Here is a 17,457-nt window from a genome sequence, read left to right on the forward strand (position 1 = left end):
AGTTTCCCCACCCTTATAAACAGTACCTTTGCACAATGACTGAAACTAGCACCAGTGGCGAACAAGGGGCTGTGAGGTCATTACTTCAGCAAGAGTAAGAATAAAAGTAGATCCAGTGGGAGCTTGCCTTACATGATGGGCTTCCATCAGTTTACTGTGAAAGACCAGAGGTTTATCCATACTGTGCATGCATAAACAAGAAAAAAAGCTTCTGGCTTCTCAGCTTGCCAAGCTTAAGTCATTGTTAATTGGAGATGGAAACACCAACAAAGCAGAGACAGCTACACTCTCCTATAAAATAAGTAGAGCTTTCATCTTATCCTGTCAGAATGTCATTGTTTTATATGTGAAGCAGACTAAATAAGGGTTATGTTTATATGTGCAGATTGTGATCCTCTAGTTAGGGTGATGTTGAAGCCTGGAAAAAAAGAGCCATGCATCAGTGTACTGGCAGTTTAGAAACAGTGCCATCAAGTGGCCATAACACAAATATACTCCCATTTGTTTTTCATTTTTGTATGCCATTACATTAGAAACAGCAATTTTATTTTTAAAAAGCCACCAAAATACAACAGCAACAAAAACAAAACAATTTACTTCATACTGAAATATTTAGATCATTCACAGTCATGTGTATGATCTAAATGAATTTATGTTGTTAAAAATAATTAAAGCTCCTAAAACAGAAGAATTTTCCATTTCCGCAAATGTAGAGAAGGAGCTGTGGAAACCCAGTTATTAAAAATAAGCTTATGCAAATGTTAAAGGCACTAGGAACATCAGCAATGAAACAATGCAATGGGAAAGGAACAATTATAAAATTATAATAATCGGCATGATTTTCATCATTCATCTCTTCAGTGTATTATTGTTCTTCCTCTCTGAAGTGCTTTCATTTGGCCCAAAATGTTTCAGAGCCCTGATAGCTGTGAGGCGATAGAACAGCATTACAAAGAACAAAAACACATTTTGAAAGAAAAAAAAAAAACCACATAGACATGCAAAGGGTTTGAATATGTGTACATAGAGCACATGTAAGAAACAGAGGCAATCAGCCAAGCAAACAACTATGCACCACTCTGTACAAGCAACATAACAAGGCGGACAACGTTAACATAACACTCAATATAGATTAAGTCAGAAGACCAATGGGAAAATGAATGCTTTGAATCAGCCTAGTAATTTACAAATTACTAGTTTTACAAAAAGGATGTAGAATGAAGGAATAAAGACAAAATATATCTTAGCTATATCTTAGAAGAACATGGTGTCAAAGTGCCTCTGTCTCATTTTGATATTTGCCAAATAACATATACATTTTAAAGGAAGACCCAGGATATTGTTGACTGCATTGTATGCATTCAGACTATCTAATTTAATTTGTCATGTCTGCAGAAACCCACGACCACTTCATCCTGACCCAGGATTTGTAATGCACTTTTTTGTAAGGTTTTACACTGCAGCACACAATAAACATGTCATGCATACAATACTGCAATACTGTCTGCAGTTACTATAGCAGTTAAGTTTGTAATAAGACCACAAATATTATTAGATTAAATGTGTACAGTTTAGCATTTGATAACACTTCTAGAGTAGTGTGATGACTGATTGCCTCTAACGCTTGAACATTTGCATATGGGGATATGGCCGTGCTTCATGTCTGTTTTGTGGGAAACGTTCAAGGCAGTGTTGTACCTCTGGGTAATTTATCATTCAAATCATCTACGCAAATGGAATGCCTGTCCTATGACCCAAATTGTAAGTTAAAGGTAATAGCTTAAAATAATATATACAGTGAACAATAAAGGTAATCATTATTATTAAATGAGAAAGTTTATCTTTCTTTTTCCCCCCTGTTGATAATGTTCTCCTGCCACTAAGATCCTTGACCAGAAAAAGCCAAAGAGAGCATCAGAGAGAAAAGAGGAAAAAGAAATAGGCTTTTTGTTTACTGAATGTAAACCCTGTAAACCACATGAAAAAACAGCTGTAAGAGATGTTGTATGATGCAACATATGTTAATATGTTGCATCATACAACATCTCTTAATTTCCTCTCAAAACATTATTATTTATGTAATTAATGTTATCTAAGAGGACATTTACAAATGACTTTCATATTGTTCAAAATGAAAACAAATCGTTTCTAAAATGGTACTTCAGTTGTTAGCATCCTTTGATGCTAGATTAACTGGTTTGACTGGTTAGATTTACTGGAAAACAGAGAAAACAAAAGTGTCCATTTGAAATTCCATGAGCAGATGATAAATTATTATAAGAAGATATTAGAAAACAAACAAACAAACACACAGAAACAAAACAATAACAAAGACACAGCACTTTTGCCAACTATAATGTAAAATTGATTGTTTTTAAGTACAGCAATGAATACCAAATAATAATAAAGGCTGTTATAACATAAAATGTAGCACATGCTATGCTTAGGACACGTGTATCTGTCTTTTTTAATGACTGACAGACTGCCCCTAATATTAGCAAATTAGTTTTTTATTATTATCTAACCCTAGTATTTTTCTCTAAGCAAATATTTGTAGATTTATAGCATTTCTACATTTAATACATTAATTCTAGAAAGTTTTATCTTAAAACGCATTTATAATTCAGAGTAATTTAACATTCCCTGACCAGGGGTTCAATTTCTTACTTTGCAGGAGTGATTTTGAGATGTATCCACGACTCCAGTGATATCAGTTTACATGTGCAAAAGACCAGACTAAGCCAGAGGAAAGATTGTGGCTGGGTGTGGTCAGAGATAATTTGACCCCATTGCCCCAAACTTGGTCCACATTTGTTGTAAACAGGCAACTGTTTACTAAGAAGTTTTCCTGGTGTAAATTTTGTTGTTGTATCCTGTGTATTTTGCTAGTATAACTGGTAGTATATTGCATTTTGCAATGTATGTCATTATTATTTATATATTGTATCGGTGTAAATTCTTTACTGGTAATGGGTAATTTTTGCACTTTTTAGTTAATAAGGCTGTTTTAGCTGGCAGAGGGTAACTGAGGAACCTACACCAAAGCCAGCATACAAAGGCTCGGTAAACTGAGCTTTGAATCTATGGATAGGTGTCATAGTGCCTGACACTGAGTAAAAGGCCACTGTGTTTCCAGGATAATCTAGGTACACACCAATGCGTGTAGCCCTACCAGCACCAGGAAGGTCTCTGTCTACTTTGTTGTGCCAGGCAGAGTAACCAGAGTCTGAGCAAAGGAGACTCCAAGACTTGTCATTGTAGCCAAGCAGGCTGTGTGAATTCTTCCCTTTACGGCTGATGCTCCTGTAAGCCACCCCTATGGAAAATTCTCCACTCCATTCAGCTTCCCAGTAAAACCTGAAACCAGTGAGAGGCTCCTTGCACAGAACTTGGGAGTAGCCATCAAAGCGATCTGGATGATCTGGGTAAAACTGGGTTGTTTTCTTCCGGGTGACCTTCTGATTCCCATCTATCAAAACCAGCTCTTTATAAACTGTGTTAGGATCAAAGGACAGCTTGCAGGCATCTGAAAACACAGCCACAACATACATTTATAAATATCTTCTGTTTAGATAACATTAAAATGTTGCTTTTGAGTACTAATTCTGAACCATAAAATGTACTTACATCTTAAGAAGTCTGTTCTGTTTTTTGGCTCCTGAAAATCTACATTCGAAGGAACTGTTTGAATATAAAAACATAACATATGTTATAAAATGTGCAACAATATTATGTTTAAAAAATTGCAAGCCATGTACAAAATAGCACGAATGAAATTATTCAACTCACTTACCTTTGAGTCGTTTGCTTCCATTTCTTGGCAACAATATGTACACGGGAGTTTCACTCACTGTAAAAATATAAATTAATTTATATTTAGATTGCAGCAAAAACTAGTGAGCCAGTAAAAGGTAATTGAAGTGTTAACAATGACTACTGGAACAAACCTGTCTTGGAGAGTTTGCCCATTTCCTTTTTACAGATGTCATCCAGATTTTCTTTCATGTCACTGGCCGTTTTGCTCATCTCTCCAAAGGAGAACTGAGGGTTAATTAGCACTTTGGGGACCATGGCCTCAGGAGCAACACACAGGGTTGGGAAACTCTGTTTTTTATCGAGAAAAAGAAGTGTAATGATTTTTTTACTAAAAACATAAATACATACATAAAGAAGTCGTGGTCTTGTTTTGTGTTAGTCAGTGTAACAAGGTAGCAAGAAATACTGAGTATGCTATAGCAACAGGCGCTGGAAGTGATAATAATAATAATAATAATAATACATTTTATTTGAGGGCGCCTTTCAGAAACCCAAGGTCACCTTACAAAAAAACACAATTAATAAAAGGAACAATAGTCATAAAATACATAAAATAAGTTAAAATTACAAAACAGAGCGTGACAACAGATAAAAATCAGCATTAAAGCGAATAAGCCAGTCTAAACAGGTGTGTTTTGAGCTGTGTCTTAAATACGGAAAGGGTGTCAATATTTCTTAGTGCAGGAGGAAGAGATAAGTACATTAACTGTTTTTTTCTGTGCTACATTACAAAGCAAGAAAGACAGAGATGAATTATTGCAGCTCTGACTGATTTTCCAGTACCTGCAGGAAGTAAATGTTGTCCTCTGTCTCGAGGATCTGCCGCAATTCTGCATCTTGACGTTGTAGCTCCATTATCTCCTGCTCCAGACGATCCACATAGCCTTCAGCCTGTGACATTGCTGATTGCATGTTGGCCATTATCATCTGATTGATTTCAGACTTCCAGCGTTCAACTGCCTGCAGCATTTCATGGAAGGTCTTGTCACTTTCTGCCTGTGCTCGCTGGGCTGCACTCTGAAAGGTAAAGACAGTTTTTTCCAGGAGCTTTTAGTTACAATAGTCATCCTTGATATTACCACTGGATTCCTTTTTATAGTGGTATTAACATGTAACAGTTCTGTAAAAAAAAAATGAGACCATGTCAAATTTACTATGAAGAAAAGTAATTTGTGTTGGACCAGGCTATGATCTTACTTTTAGAACATCAATATTATGCTTAAGTTCCTGGAGCTCCTTCATCCTCTCTTGAATGATGTGCTGGACTTCAGTTTGGGTGACCACCAGGACTTTCTGATAAAAGACAAGAATACAGGATTTTATCACTCTAGAGCAGGGGTCTCAAACTTTTGGCCCGGGGGCCACTTGCGGCCCACGTCACCCCTACTTGTGGCCCGTATATTGACGTGAAGAAATATAATGCAATTTGGCCTTTGAAGTTGCTTTTATCGTTAGGGAGGATTTGTGTGTTGTTAAGTGTAATGTTAAAATAAGGTATTTAAAGGGCAAAAAATGATTTAATATGAAGGCAATATAAGCAGAGAGTGCAAACATGTTGAGGGATTGGCTGTGTTAGTTCAGTGAGAGAGTTATTTGTAAAGAAAACTATTTTCAAAAGCAGTTAAAAACTAAAGTGTACACTTGTGTCTGTATTTTTATTTTGTTAAATATGAACAAAATTATAGCAGAAATGCTGCCACGTGTCTGGCCAGAAAGAGGGTAAAAGTGTGTTTATTTGGTTGTTCAATGAAAGGCTTCAGTTAGTTAAGAGTGAGAAAACAATTTGCGGTCTTGTTTGCAGTTTTGTCTTGTTATACAATATTTGAAATTTTGGAAAAAAAAAACACTACATATTTGTCAGTGTTTTCTTCTTTGTTTTTTTGTACTTCTCAAACACTAAAGTGGCCCTCCAATGAGATGACAGTGACAGCAGTGACCCACAGCTCATTTGAGACTCCTGCTCTAGACTCCAGAGTGACTCTTTTCATCATCTAATGTATGCAAAAACTGATGAAAACTTCATATCAAAATAAAAAGAGTATTAAAAGATTTTGAGATAGACTCTGCGATAACAACAACAAAAAAACCCTCACTTGTTTCTCAATGCGTTCGTCTTCTGCCGAGGTAATGTTGTGGCTGCGGTGCTCTCTGACAGTACACAGCACACAAATACACATCTGGTCAGTGCGGCAGAACAGCTCCAAACCTTTCTCGTGTTGTGGGCAAATCTTCCTGTCCAGATGACCCATCTCATCTACGAGTTTGTGCCGCTTGAAGGTAGATGACTCATAATGAGGCTTGACGTGTGTTTCACAGTAGTAAGCCAAACACATCAGACAAGACTTGACGGCTTTGTTGCGACGGCCAATGCAGAAGTCACAGTAGACTTCACGATTCAAGTACGGGAAAGGAGTAAGCTCTGGAAGCTCTCGTTGTGGCTCATGGTATACATCTGGCAGGTTTCGCTTCAGGACAGGCCGAGGTGTGAATGTTGCACGGCACTGTGGGCAGCTGTACACACCAATGTGGTCGAACTGATCCCAGTAAATCTTGATGCACTCCAGGCAGAAAGTGTCACCACAAGGGATAGTGACTGGATCTCTCACTGTGTCCGCACATAGAAGACAGAAAGCCTCTGGTGGTAATGGGAACCCAGAATCAGCCATAATGCTCAATAAGACCAATATGGAAAATTATTAAGAATTCTTTGTGTTGACTAGAAGTCCATCAAATATTGGACTGGTAAGTCCAGTGTTGTCAGTCAGAATGATGTCCAGAAAACGTCCATCCAGATAACCTGCTGTGATCCTACCTCTCTTCAAACCAGATACTGCTGCTTTCTGCTGACATTTAAGGGGAAGGCTTTGTTTCTACAGTAAACAACCTGATAATGTCTTCCCACACAACACCTTTGCCAGCATGAGTGAAATCACTCTGGTCTTCACTATACACTGGAATTGGCCTACCAAGCAGGAATTTCAGGTCACACAGTGAGGTCAAGTTGTCAGCAAAATAAACTCTACCTTTGGCTATCTGTCACGGTTCTGGATCTTTCTGACCCAGCTTTTTGAGTTCTTGTGTTTTTTATATTATGGTTTATGTTTTGAGTCCTTTGTTGTACTGTTTCAGTTATGGTTATCATAGGTTTAGTTCTTAGGTTTTGTAATATGGCTTCCCTGTGTTCCATGTTGTGTCTACTGTGACTTTTTGCTGTTAACTTTACATGTCTAGAGTTCAGTCAGTGTGTTTCCTGTTTTACTTTGAAGGTCTGTGTATCATGTCAGTGTTTCTAGTTTTGCTTCCCTTGTCTCGTCCAGCCTGATTGCTCCCAGCTGTGCTCTCCTTCTGTCTTTCATTCCCTTGTTATCCCTCAGTGTATTTAAGTCCTGTGTTTCTCTTTTGTCAGTGTCGTAGCCTCCCTCATAGCTCGGTGATTTTCCCTGTGGCTCCTTGTGCTAAAAACGAGCCTTGGAAGTTCTAACATCCTCAATTAAAATGGTTTAATTAAATCAATAGACTTAGTCAAATTTCCAAATATTTACTGCTGCCCTAATTTCATTCTTTTGTCAAACTTACATGTTTCAGACCATTAAACTAATTTTAATATTAGAAAAAAACAACAACCAGATTACATGTAAAATTCAGTTTTCAATAGCTCTACATGAAAAATTTATTGCTTCTGAAACCTAATAACTGGTTATACCACCCTTGGCAGCAAGAAAGTGCAATCATGAGTTTGTGATAACTGGCAATGAGTCTTTCACTTTGGTGTGGAGGACAAAGAGAAGTTAAAGACAAAGCTAAAATAAAAATCACACATGTCAGGATCTGCAGAACCTCAACAACAGATGAGACAAAACTCATTGACAGCTGTTCATCTGGAAAGGTTTATCTAGGCCACTTCTAAACCTTGTGCATGGTGACGCATGGACAAATGTGTCACCGTGGAGAGACAGTGAGAGCCACAATCCACAAATGAAGAAAACAGTAGCAAAGCCCCCCAGGAGTGATTGGCCTACAAAAATTACTCCAAGAACACGTCAACGAATCATCTGACTGGACAAAAGAATTATCCATGGGAAAGTCTCCAATGACCAAAGAACTCATTTGAGACTTGAGACCTTTGTCTCAGATCATTAAACAAAACATGTAAAGTCCTTGCACCTTTTCCATTTGACTGAACACTGAGTTTCATGATGGTGTGTGATGTCAAAACAGCTTTCTCTGTTATTGCTGTAAACAAAATACAAAACGTGGGTTCCCACATGCCTCCATTAGCACGTCAACAAAAATAAAAGGTTAAAAGAAAACAAAAACAGTGCTGACATAACAATATATTAATCTTTAATTTTTACACCATTATTGTAAAAAATATATATAAATATGTAAGATTGGGGCCTTTTTATTTTAATTTGAATATGTTTTCTCCTCCCCCTATGTGTACGTTATGTTTGTGTACACTATCCTCCTCCCACAGTTTGTAGACATCCATACAAGCCAAATAGTAATTATAAATTTGCCAAGCATGTGAGAATGCAAAAAAGAAAGGAAAAGCAGACTGAACAAAGAACTAACTAGACTGGAATGCAAATAAACTAGCAGGCAGGCAAACAGAACACGGGTGGGTGGGTGGGCGGGCGGGGGGGGGGGGAGAGAGAGGATGAATAGCCGTTAACGACGCGACACTGACACAAAGACACACTGGGCTTAAATACACTGAGGCAGCAATCAAGGGACGAGAGACAGGAGGGGAACACACCTGGGGAAAATCACTACTGACGAGGCAGGGGAAACGTACACACACACTCACATAAGACAAGGACCTTCAGAATAAAACAGGAAACTAACAGACACAGAGGACTAGACAAGACACCATGGACAGACAGAGGGACATACGGGCAGAGAAGACTAAGCACAGGCAACCTAAACTAAAGATGAGGGCACGATAGCAAGACCTAAACCAGAAATAATCATCATCCTCGGATAGCTAAAGGAACAGAACATAATTATAATCAAATCAGTATCACCAGAGAATAAGAAATGATCCATAATGCAAAAAATAATTATTATTATTATAAAAACTAAAACATAAGAAACTCAAAATGCTGGGTCTAACCGACCCAGGACCGTGACAGACTGAAATAAAAAAATTAAACCCTGAAGTTATGGGATATCTCCAAGTGGCCAAAACAATCAAATGAGCTTTCACATAGTGAAAGCCAGCAGCCTCAAACAATTACTCATCTGCACATTTATTGTATTTTTGTGTCAAACTTTGGTGGCATACAGAGTAAAAATTGCTACTGTCCAAAAAATTTCCAGTCATAGGTATAGTTTTGAATCTTTAGGCACGTTATTATGCATTACATTTATTACAGAACCATTATTCTATGTGGTTGATATGATATTGCGAGAGAGAATAGTTATTATTGTAAAGTGTCAGATTTATGTTGTCACTGGTCTTTGTTCTGTCAAGGGGCACTCTCATCTTTGCTCAAACAAGAAGGCTATTGTGAAAATGACAGCAAGAGCACGACAGATATATATCTGTGAGTTGAATTAAATATTCCAGTCAGAAAAAGAGCATGGTAAAAAATCATTTTGGGTAAAGAACTGAACAGCAAAATTTATTTGTGTACAAGAGAATGTTGGTAAAGGTTTAACTCCACCAAATGTTGTATAGCATAACAAAGCCTTGAGCAAGTCTGTGAGAGAGGCAGGAAGCTAATAACAGTGAGCTGACAGAAGAGAGGCTGAGCACCCATGATGTCATTGCCTGTGCTTGTCGGTACTCTCTCCCCCTTCCATTCCCTCCCATTTCTCCTTGCCTCTCTGCATCCTTCCATCCTTTACGTAACTGTCAGACAGCCTGGGAGTGGCAGGAAGGAGGAGCGGCAGAAGCGGAGAAAGAGATCAAGCAGCTGTTAGCAATTCCGGATTTGGCTAACTATCCACACGGCATCCTTCCATTTAGCAGGTACATCTTATATTTTTGTGATTTAGTGCTTTACTGTTGTATCATCTAGAACCTGCAGTGCTGCAGTGAGAGGGCAGTAGAAATAATCTTGAAAAAAAATATGGAAAGATTACATGTAATAATAGTTTGATGTATATTTTTACACCCACCAGCACAGGTAATTATTATTATTATTATTATTATTATTATTATTATTAGGATTATTCATAAACTGAGATGACGCCATACTAAAATGCATTAGTTTTAAAGTGTTCATTAAAACATTTTCTGTGCTATTTGTTTTTATGGTTATTTTTATATGCAGTGAATATTTAATATAAAATTCATATCAGTGTAGCTCGATCAAAAGCCACATTTGGTAACACTTAACTCATGAATAAGTAAGTGTCAGTGAGTGTGATGGAGAGACGGGGCAGAAGAGAAGGAGAAGGAATGTGTTTGTTCATTCACTATAGACTGAACAGCAGAGAAGCCATTTGGAAATTGAGTTGATTGAATTAAATGGGCTTGAGTGCAGTTTTAGACACACTAGCATAATGATGGATACACAGTAAAAGTGTGTGTGTAAGACAGAGAGAAAATTAGATGCACTATCTTGGCAGCTATGTCTTGGCAGGCCAGCAGCCAGTTAACCTAGAGTTATTACTTTAATTCTTTTTTTTTACAAAATGTCTTCACAAAGGACATTTTATCCAAACTATTTAAGGTCCTTTTTTTTAGATTATTATTTTAATCAAGAGAACAAAGTGTTAAAATATTTTGTATTTGAATTGACTAAAAACTGCATGTGTTCATCTGTCAGCATGGCCGAGGGTTCGGTGTCACAAGAAGAGGTCAAGACTTCCTTCCAGAAGTTTGCAGTCCACGGAGACACAAAAGCTACAGGGAAGGAGATGAACGGCAAGAATTTTGCAAAGCTCTGCAAAGACTGCAACATCACTGATGGGAAGAATGTGACTACCACAGACGTGGACATCGTTTTCAGCAAAGTCAAGTAAGATTTCATTTTGACTTTGCACAGCAAAACCATAATGGTTTGAATGTGTGTCACAATGTGGTTATTGGTTTTCAGTAACTGTACAGTCAATTTTTAGTTAGTGACTCGCTCTCTGTTGTTTTGGGACTACCTTACAGAATAAACTTCATGATTCATGTAAATGCAAAGGTTTTAAGACATCTCATAATCACATTATAGCATTGTAGCATCTACTTATTGCTTGTCCCTTGACAGTATACACTGCTCAAAAAGAAAGGAACACTTTGAAAGTGCATCAAATTTCACAACATTTGGTGGATGTGTAAATGATCAACCCACAGAGGACTGAATTCAAAGACACCATGAAAGTCAAGGTTAAAAAAATGATGCAGTAGTTGAGTCCATTTTGCAAGTTCATTGCAGCAATTATTGTAAGAATGGTACTCACTAGTTTATTTGTCCCCCACGTGCTTGTATGCACATCTAACATTGTTGGGCTATACTCCTAATGAAACAACAAATGGTATCCTTGGGAAATATCCTACCAGATCTGTACCAAGGCATCACTGAGCTCTTGGACAGTGTGAGGTCCAACCAGAGAGCATTGGCTGGACAGAAACGTAATGTCCCAGAGGTGTTCTATTGGATGTAAGTCAGGAGAGTGTGAGGTCCAGTCAGTAGTATCGATTCCTTCATCCTCCAGGAACTGCCTGCATACCTTCGCCACATGAGACTGAGCATTGTGTGTGACAGTGGGTCCAAGGATTTCACCTCGATACCTAGTGGCAGTCAGGGTGCTGTTGACTGGTCTGTAGAAGTCAAGGTGAAGTTTATTTATATAGCACATTTCAAATAGCTCATGCTGCACAAGGCGCTTTAAAAACTAAAATGTAACTAAAATAAGTAAAATGCATGACAATGATGCAATAAAATATGAAAGAAAAGGAATAAAACAGTAAGACAATAAATGCAACTAAAACAACAACAGCTAAGGCGGTTAAAAAAAAAAATATATATATATATATATATATGGGTCAATGTGAGCTAAAAGCCAGTCCATAAAAATGGGTCTTTAAAGATTTAAAATGTTCCATTGTTTGTGGATATCTTATATTTAGAGGCAGACTATTACAAAGTCTGCGACGTGCCACAGAGAAGGCTATGTTGCCATGAGATTTATGTGTAGACTGTTGGATAACATTAGTTTTGAATTGGACTTCATGGTTCTTTCTGGACCATAAATAAATAGGAACTTAGGTAAGAGGTAGCTTGGCCGTTTAGTGATTTTAAAGCAAAAAGTATAATTTTAAATTGGATCCTGTAAGGAACAGGAAGCCAGCATGGAGAGGCCAACACTGGGGTTATATGCTCGAGGTCTTTGCGATCTCATGAACACTATTTCTGATTGTTTGGTCAGACAGGCAGGTATTAATGTGTGATCCTGGAGGAGTTGGAGTACGTGTGGAATCTCTGTAGGATCTAGATATCACCTCATGCTTCCAGTATTGACCCTGACCTTAGTCAAATGGAAAACTAGTGAAACAAAAATAAAAAAAGATGACGAGAGAAAAAATGTCAGAGGTGTCCACCTGAAAAGCCATTCCACTTTTGTGGGTTGTGTCATTGTTACCCATCTAGTGCACCTGTTGTTAATTTCATCAACACCAGAGCAGCTGAAACTAATTAACAACAACCTCTGCTGCTTAACTGACCAGATTAATAATGTAATTGACTTGATGCCATAAACTGATTAAAAGGTTTTCTGTTCATTATTTTGAGCAGTGTATATTATATTATTAATTTTGTTATTTCTCTCAAAATATAGTTGGCAACACTCTGTGTTTCCTCAGGGCAAAGTCAGTTCGTGTAATCACATTTGAGCAGTTTAATCAGGCCCTGACAGAGTTGGCTCCCAAACGTTTTAAAGGCAAGAACAAGGAAGAGGCACTTCAGCAGCTTTATGGTCTCGTTGTTGGTAAAGAACCTGCCAACATTGGTGTTACTGTGAGTATTAAGTCATAACCATAATAAACTCAAAATTCGCTGCTTAGAAGTCGGCAGCAACCAGGTACTACACTTATACATCCCTTTAAACTTATATATGTAGTAGTAGTTTGATTGACCCTCAACCATACAATTAAATTTAAACTTTAAAATAGATCATCTTAGGTAAAATTTGTTTAAGTGAGATTAATGTATTAACATGTTTTGTTCTTTTGTGTTGCACTTCCTATTACAGCTTGCTAATACAGTGGTAACAGTAGGGTAGCAAGGTGGAAACAAGACTGTAATAATGTGGTAATTTCTACCTTATTACAACTCAATTATCATCGTAATAACCACTTAAATTTCAAGTAATATCATGATAGCAGCAGTGGTTACAGTTGAGTAATATTACACTGAAATGTATGTAATTGGATAATAAGTGCCCAATACACCTCGGTAATAAGGTGATAATGATGCTACCATAATATTACTAGGATTGGTTATTACCATGGTAATTGGGTAGTAATAACGTAGAAATGACCACATTATTATGTTCTTGTTTCCACCTTATCACCCCACTGTTACCACTTTATTACTGAGCTGGAATAGAAAGTGCTACCTTTTTTTGTTTTTTGTTTTTGATGACCAAATCTTTGTGCAACTGTTTAGGTCACAAATCAGAAAAAATTGTTGACTGTCAGTGTGTTATTTTGGATATATACCTGGATTACCAAAGAAACTCTAGATACAACACACTGCATCTTTAAAGAGACACTACAATACAGAATTTTTGTTTTACTGAGTTAAAAGGGGAAAAAATAAAAAAAAGTTTACTATATCAGTATTCTGTCTTCCATTATTTTTAGAAAGCTACCAAGGCAGCAGCAGTGGACAGACTGACTGACACCTCCAAGTACACTGGTTCACACAAGGAGCGGTTTGATGATACAGGAAAAGGCAAAGGAAAGGCTGGACGTGAGGACATCCCAGACACCAGTGGTTATGTGGCAGCTTACAAGGGCAGCGGCACTTATGAAGACAAAGTGAAAGAGGCATAACACTGCTAGCCATTATTGTGTTTCACCAATAACTTAGTTAGGGGTACTAAACAGAAGTTAATGCCTGTTTTATTTAGTTAAACAAAACAAAGTGGGAATTTCATGATGTATACAAGTAAAAGTGTTCTGTGTATTTTCTGCTGGAACCAAAAAAGAAACTACATGCTTCATATTGTTACTCTGCTTTGCTATACACTGTGCCTTACTAACTATATAGCCGTTAGTGTGAATACTATGATACATTGCTATGCTCTGTTAATTATAATGCAAAGGATAAAAACATAGCTGGTATCAAGAATGACGCTATATCAGTAGCTGCTCTGCGAGCTTTTCATTTTATATTTCAGTGCCTTTGTTACATGACCAATCAGTGCCCATTATTTTCATCATAGTTTCATAGTATAAAATTAATAGTTTTTAACAGTTTATTTAGAAAAATGCAATAGGCATGAACGAACACAGTGCAACACTCTTTGATTATTAAGCACAGACATAAGGACTGGTCAGCAACATTCTGGCAAGTACCAGCTTCTAGGGAGAAATTGTTTTTTTTCTCAAACAGTTGGTGATTGGTTGCTGGAGGTTGTTGGTAGTCACCAAGCAATAGTGAAACTTCACTACCTCTCAGTACATGCAAAGTATGGGTGGCATGCATGCAAGCAACCAAAGCAACCAAGTTTTGTTCGCGAGGTTTGCAGTCCAGCAACCAATTTTACCTAGTAACTGCCAGCAACCACTTGTCAGCCCTTTGGGGTATGCACACTTTTCCCCAGTGGTTGCCAAGGTGTTGCTGACCAGTCTTTAGGCCTGTGTGAGTGAGGCCTTAGATACATACAGAACAACTGCAACAAAACTACTGACCTTTCTCCATGTTCTGTTTTTCTCTTTACACATTTCTATGTCAGTCCTCAAATAATCCAAAACAATTCAACTCAAGATTTGCATAATCCTCTGAAGGGTTTATTGTATGATTTATGCCTGTTATGCATTATCTGCACTAAATTTTGCTAAATGGAGTAGCGTTAAGCTGACTGAAATGAAGCCAGTAAGAGAAACATGGAATGTCTAAGATGAATCTCCTGGAGGAAATGCTGGTGTTGGGCTCTGCAATAACAAATCAATTGGTTTATGGGAACATGAAAGAGAAGAGTTAAGGTCAGATGTGCTGCTGCCAGAATTTGTGAACGTAAAGACTTTGACAGCCTGGAAGAGCAGGAGTGATTGGGAATAGCTGGAATAAATTGGAGGGATTCACTTGTAAAGGAGTAAAAAATATAATAAAATATATTCTTCATTGAACTTTCCTTCTCTCAATTTTAGTGCCATGTCCAGTGGGTGCATTTATACATTTCTGTTAAAATAACAGTTTTACATATTTTGTGTGGTTTTGTGTGTGTGTGTGTAAGAGAAATAAAAGGCTACTGACCAACTGTAAAACTGTGATTCATCCTAAAACATATTTTTTATGGTCCTGATCTATTTAAATTAAATATTATGCTGCAGACTAAAGTACATTCACAGTAATTGAATGCATTTTATGGCACAAGGCACAAGCCAGATAATGTCGTTCTCCTCCGCCCACAGCTGGCAGAGTAACAATATTCAGTTTTTAAACATAACCTCCCCCTTTACTCTGAGCATGTTCCACAAAGCACTGTACGAATTAAGCAAAATTTTGTGTATGCACTGAATGTTTCTGTTTTTATGCCCAAATAAGCTTGTTCTACATAACTGCCTTTAGTTTTGCACTTATAATGCATGCTCACTGTTTGTAAACTGTTCTGCACAAGCTCATTCTCACCTTTTAGTTTCTATATTTTTCGGAAAGATGATCAGAGAGCAATATTGTCTTTGTTTTCTATCCCATTTACATCTACATATAACCACATGTACAAATCACAGCTCTGTAAAGGCAATGAACCTATTTCAGTATCACCAAACGTGACACTTGTGAAGTAGCCTACATTAAAATAAATAAAAGTCTGTGCCGTTGTTTGTGATTGAACAAACAACGGCACAGACTTCTGTCTGTGCCATTTTAGGAGTGAAAAATCTCAAGTGGCTTGCTTCTAAAGACTGCCCCCTGTGAAACTTTATGTTCAAAATAGAGCTCTGCTATGACCGAACCTAATTTTTAGCCCTGCTGATGCCATTTAGAGATCCTATCTAAAGATATTTTCTATCCATAAAATGATGCACAGTGTTTCATATTTGCAGAAAACAGCATGCTGGTCCAGAAAACAACACAGCATGAGATCACTTAAAAAAGGAAAATGGAGAAGCTGATTTTGTAACTGTCTCAACATGTTATGGGAGTGAGTATAAAAAGCGTGCAGACACGTATCCTATGTCACGTCAGTGATCATTTTAAACTTTTCTCATGTTGTTAAAAAGAAAATCGTTACATGTTTTGTGTTAACATGAAAGTAAGGTTTAGTGTGTCATTCATCAAGACTACATGGCGTGAAATGACGTATGAAAAGCCAAAATTGAGTAGTGATAACCCAACAAAAGGATTTGTCACTTGCAACTACACAAATAAATATTTGGGAGAAACATAATAACACCCAGGTTTGTATTTTTTATATAATACTTGCAATACTGTGCAAAAGTCTTGAGCCATCCCCCATTTTTTTTACATTTTGGCAGGAAAACGGAAATAGTGTCATGGTCCGGGTGAGTGCGGGGTTTTTCCACTCTGCTGGGCTCCACCTTCAGGCAGAGACTCCAATCAGCTTTCACACCTGATTCCAATCAAGTCACCAGCATATAAGACCAGCACTCACAACAGACCTCTGCCAGATTTACTGCTAACTCATGTTAGTGCTAGGCCGCCAAGCCCTTGTGAGAGCCCTTAATAATTGCATTTCTCCTCACTGTGTTTTCTTTGTCATAGGACCCACCTGACAGTCACGCTTCCCAAGCTGAACTACTCACATCTCTGCCTGGATGCTAGTTCTGTCATCTGGCTGTCCACCTGCCTGCCTACCTGCCAAGTCCCTTTGCTCCAAGTATATTCTGGACCCTCTCTGGACACTCCTCACCCGGACCCCTTTGGACACCCCCTCCTCGCATGACACTTTCACCTGCAACGCGTAAGCCCTAACCACCACAGTCAAATCCTTTGGCTATGATTCACTAGACTGCCACTGACTGCTTGTCTTCTCTCATTATAGTGACTGCATACCTCCATCCAAGCCGCTGCCCCTTTTTCCATTCCCAGGATCCGTCCATGAAATCTTGCACCTAGTCATAACACTCAGTCAGAGTTTCATGCTCATAGTTTGGCCTCATAGTTCTCAGTTTGTAGCTTCCACAGTTCATAGCATTCTCCGTTCATAGCATTCATAGTTTCCTGCTTTGTAAGTTAACTAGGCACTGTAAATAAAGCACTGTGTTCGCGCCCGTTTTGCCTCCCTCTATGTCTGCATTTGAGTCCACACCCACAGCCTGGCCCTCTCGGCCGTAACAAATAGATGCAAAAATATGTGGAAATACAGCATATCAATCAATCAATCAATCAATCAATCAATCAATCAATCAATCAAGGCTTTATTCGCCACGTGCAGGTTGCCCTGCAGTGAAATAGGACCCCCCCCCCACTTTACACACACAACACAGACATCACATGGGGATACAGGTCG

The 17,457-nt window shown here is 38.0% G+C and overlaps 2 protein-coding genes across 3 annotated transcripts; one reads left to right on the forward strand and one right to left on the reverse strand.

Annotated features, from left to right (window-relative positions):
* Positions 1 to 2,993: 2,993 nt before the first annotated feature.
* ftr84 (finTRIM family, member 84) lies at positions 2,994 to 6,482 on the reverse strand. Its single transcript, XM_035906412.2, has 7 exons — positions 5,910 to 6,482; positions 5,014 to 5,109; positions 4,600 to 4,833; positions 3,948 to 4,104; positions 3,794 to 3,850; positions 3,628 to 3,681; positions 2,994 to 3,526 (listed from the first exon to the last, which is right to left on the reverse strand). Exons 1-7 carry the CDS (start codon positions 6,480 to 6,482, stop codon positions 2,994 to 2,996), a joined length of 1,704 nt encoding a protein of 567 aa, XP_035762305.2.
* A 3,171-nt stretch (positions 6,483 to 9,653) lies between these two features.
* On the forward strand, positions 9,654 to 17,213 carry tppp2 (tubulin polymerization-promoting protein family member 2). 2 transcript variants are annotated; one of them, XM_035906209.2, is made up of 6 exons: positions 9,654 to 9,793; positions 10,596 to 10,787; positions 12,620 to 12,773; positions 13,622 to 13,807; positions 16,710 to 16,908; positions 16,990 to 17,213. In XM_035906209.2, the coding sequence occupies exons 2-5, from the start codon at positions 10,597 to 10,599 to the stop codon at positions 16,767 to 16,769; spliced, it is 591 nt and encodes a 196-aa protein (XP_035762102.2). In that variant the 5' UTR covers positions 9,654 to 9,793; position 10,596; the 3' UTR covers positions 16,770 to 16,908; positions 16,990 to 17,213. The 2 variants fall into 2 exon arrangements, with proteins under 2 accessions (XP_035762102.2, XP_087698016.1); XM_087841890.1 differs by lacking the exons at positions 16,710 to 16,908; positions 16,990 to 17,213 and having other exon boundaries at positions 13,622 to 13,971.
* The last annotated feature ends 244 nt before the right edge of the window (positions 17,214 to 17,457 follow it).

The sequence above is a fragment of the Neolamprologus brichardi genome, chromosome 6 (assembly GCF_056152115.1).
Source record: "Neolamprologus brichardi isolate AB-2024 chromosome 6, ASM5615211v1, whole genome shotgun sequence".
NCBI classification, from domain to species: Eukaryota; Metazoa; Chordata; class Actinopteri; order Cichliformes; family Cichlidae; genus Neolamprologus; species Neolamprologus brichardi.

Bases quoted from the DNA above. Each gene is read 5' to 3' on its own strand.
- tppp2 (XM_035906209.2), top strand. From the start codon at position 10,597: ATGGCCGAGGGTTCGGTGTCACAAGAAGAGGTCAAGACTTCCTTCCAG. The intron at 10,788-12,619 runs GTAAGATTTCAT...GTGTTTCCTCAG, and splicing joins ATCGTTTTCAGCAAAGTCAA to GGCAAAGTCAGTTCGTGTAA. The intron at 12,774-13,621 runs GTGAGTATTAAG...CATTATTTTTAG, and splicing joins CTGCCAACATTGGTGTTACT to AAAGCTACCAAGGCAGCAGC.
- ftr84 (XM_035906412.2), bottom strand. From the start codon at position 6,482: ATGGCTGATTCTGGGTTCCCATTACCACCAGAGGCTTTCTGTCTTCTA. The intron at 4,834-5,013 runs GTAAGATCATAG...TTTACCTTTCAG, and splicing joins ATAATATTGATGTTCTAAAA to AGTGCAGCCCAGCGAGCACA. The intron at 4,105-4,599 runs GTACTGGAAAAT...GATAAAAAACAG, and splicing joins ACAACATTTACTTCCTGCAG to AGTTTCCCAACCCTGTGTGT.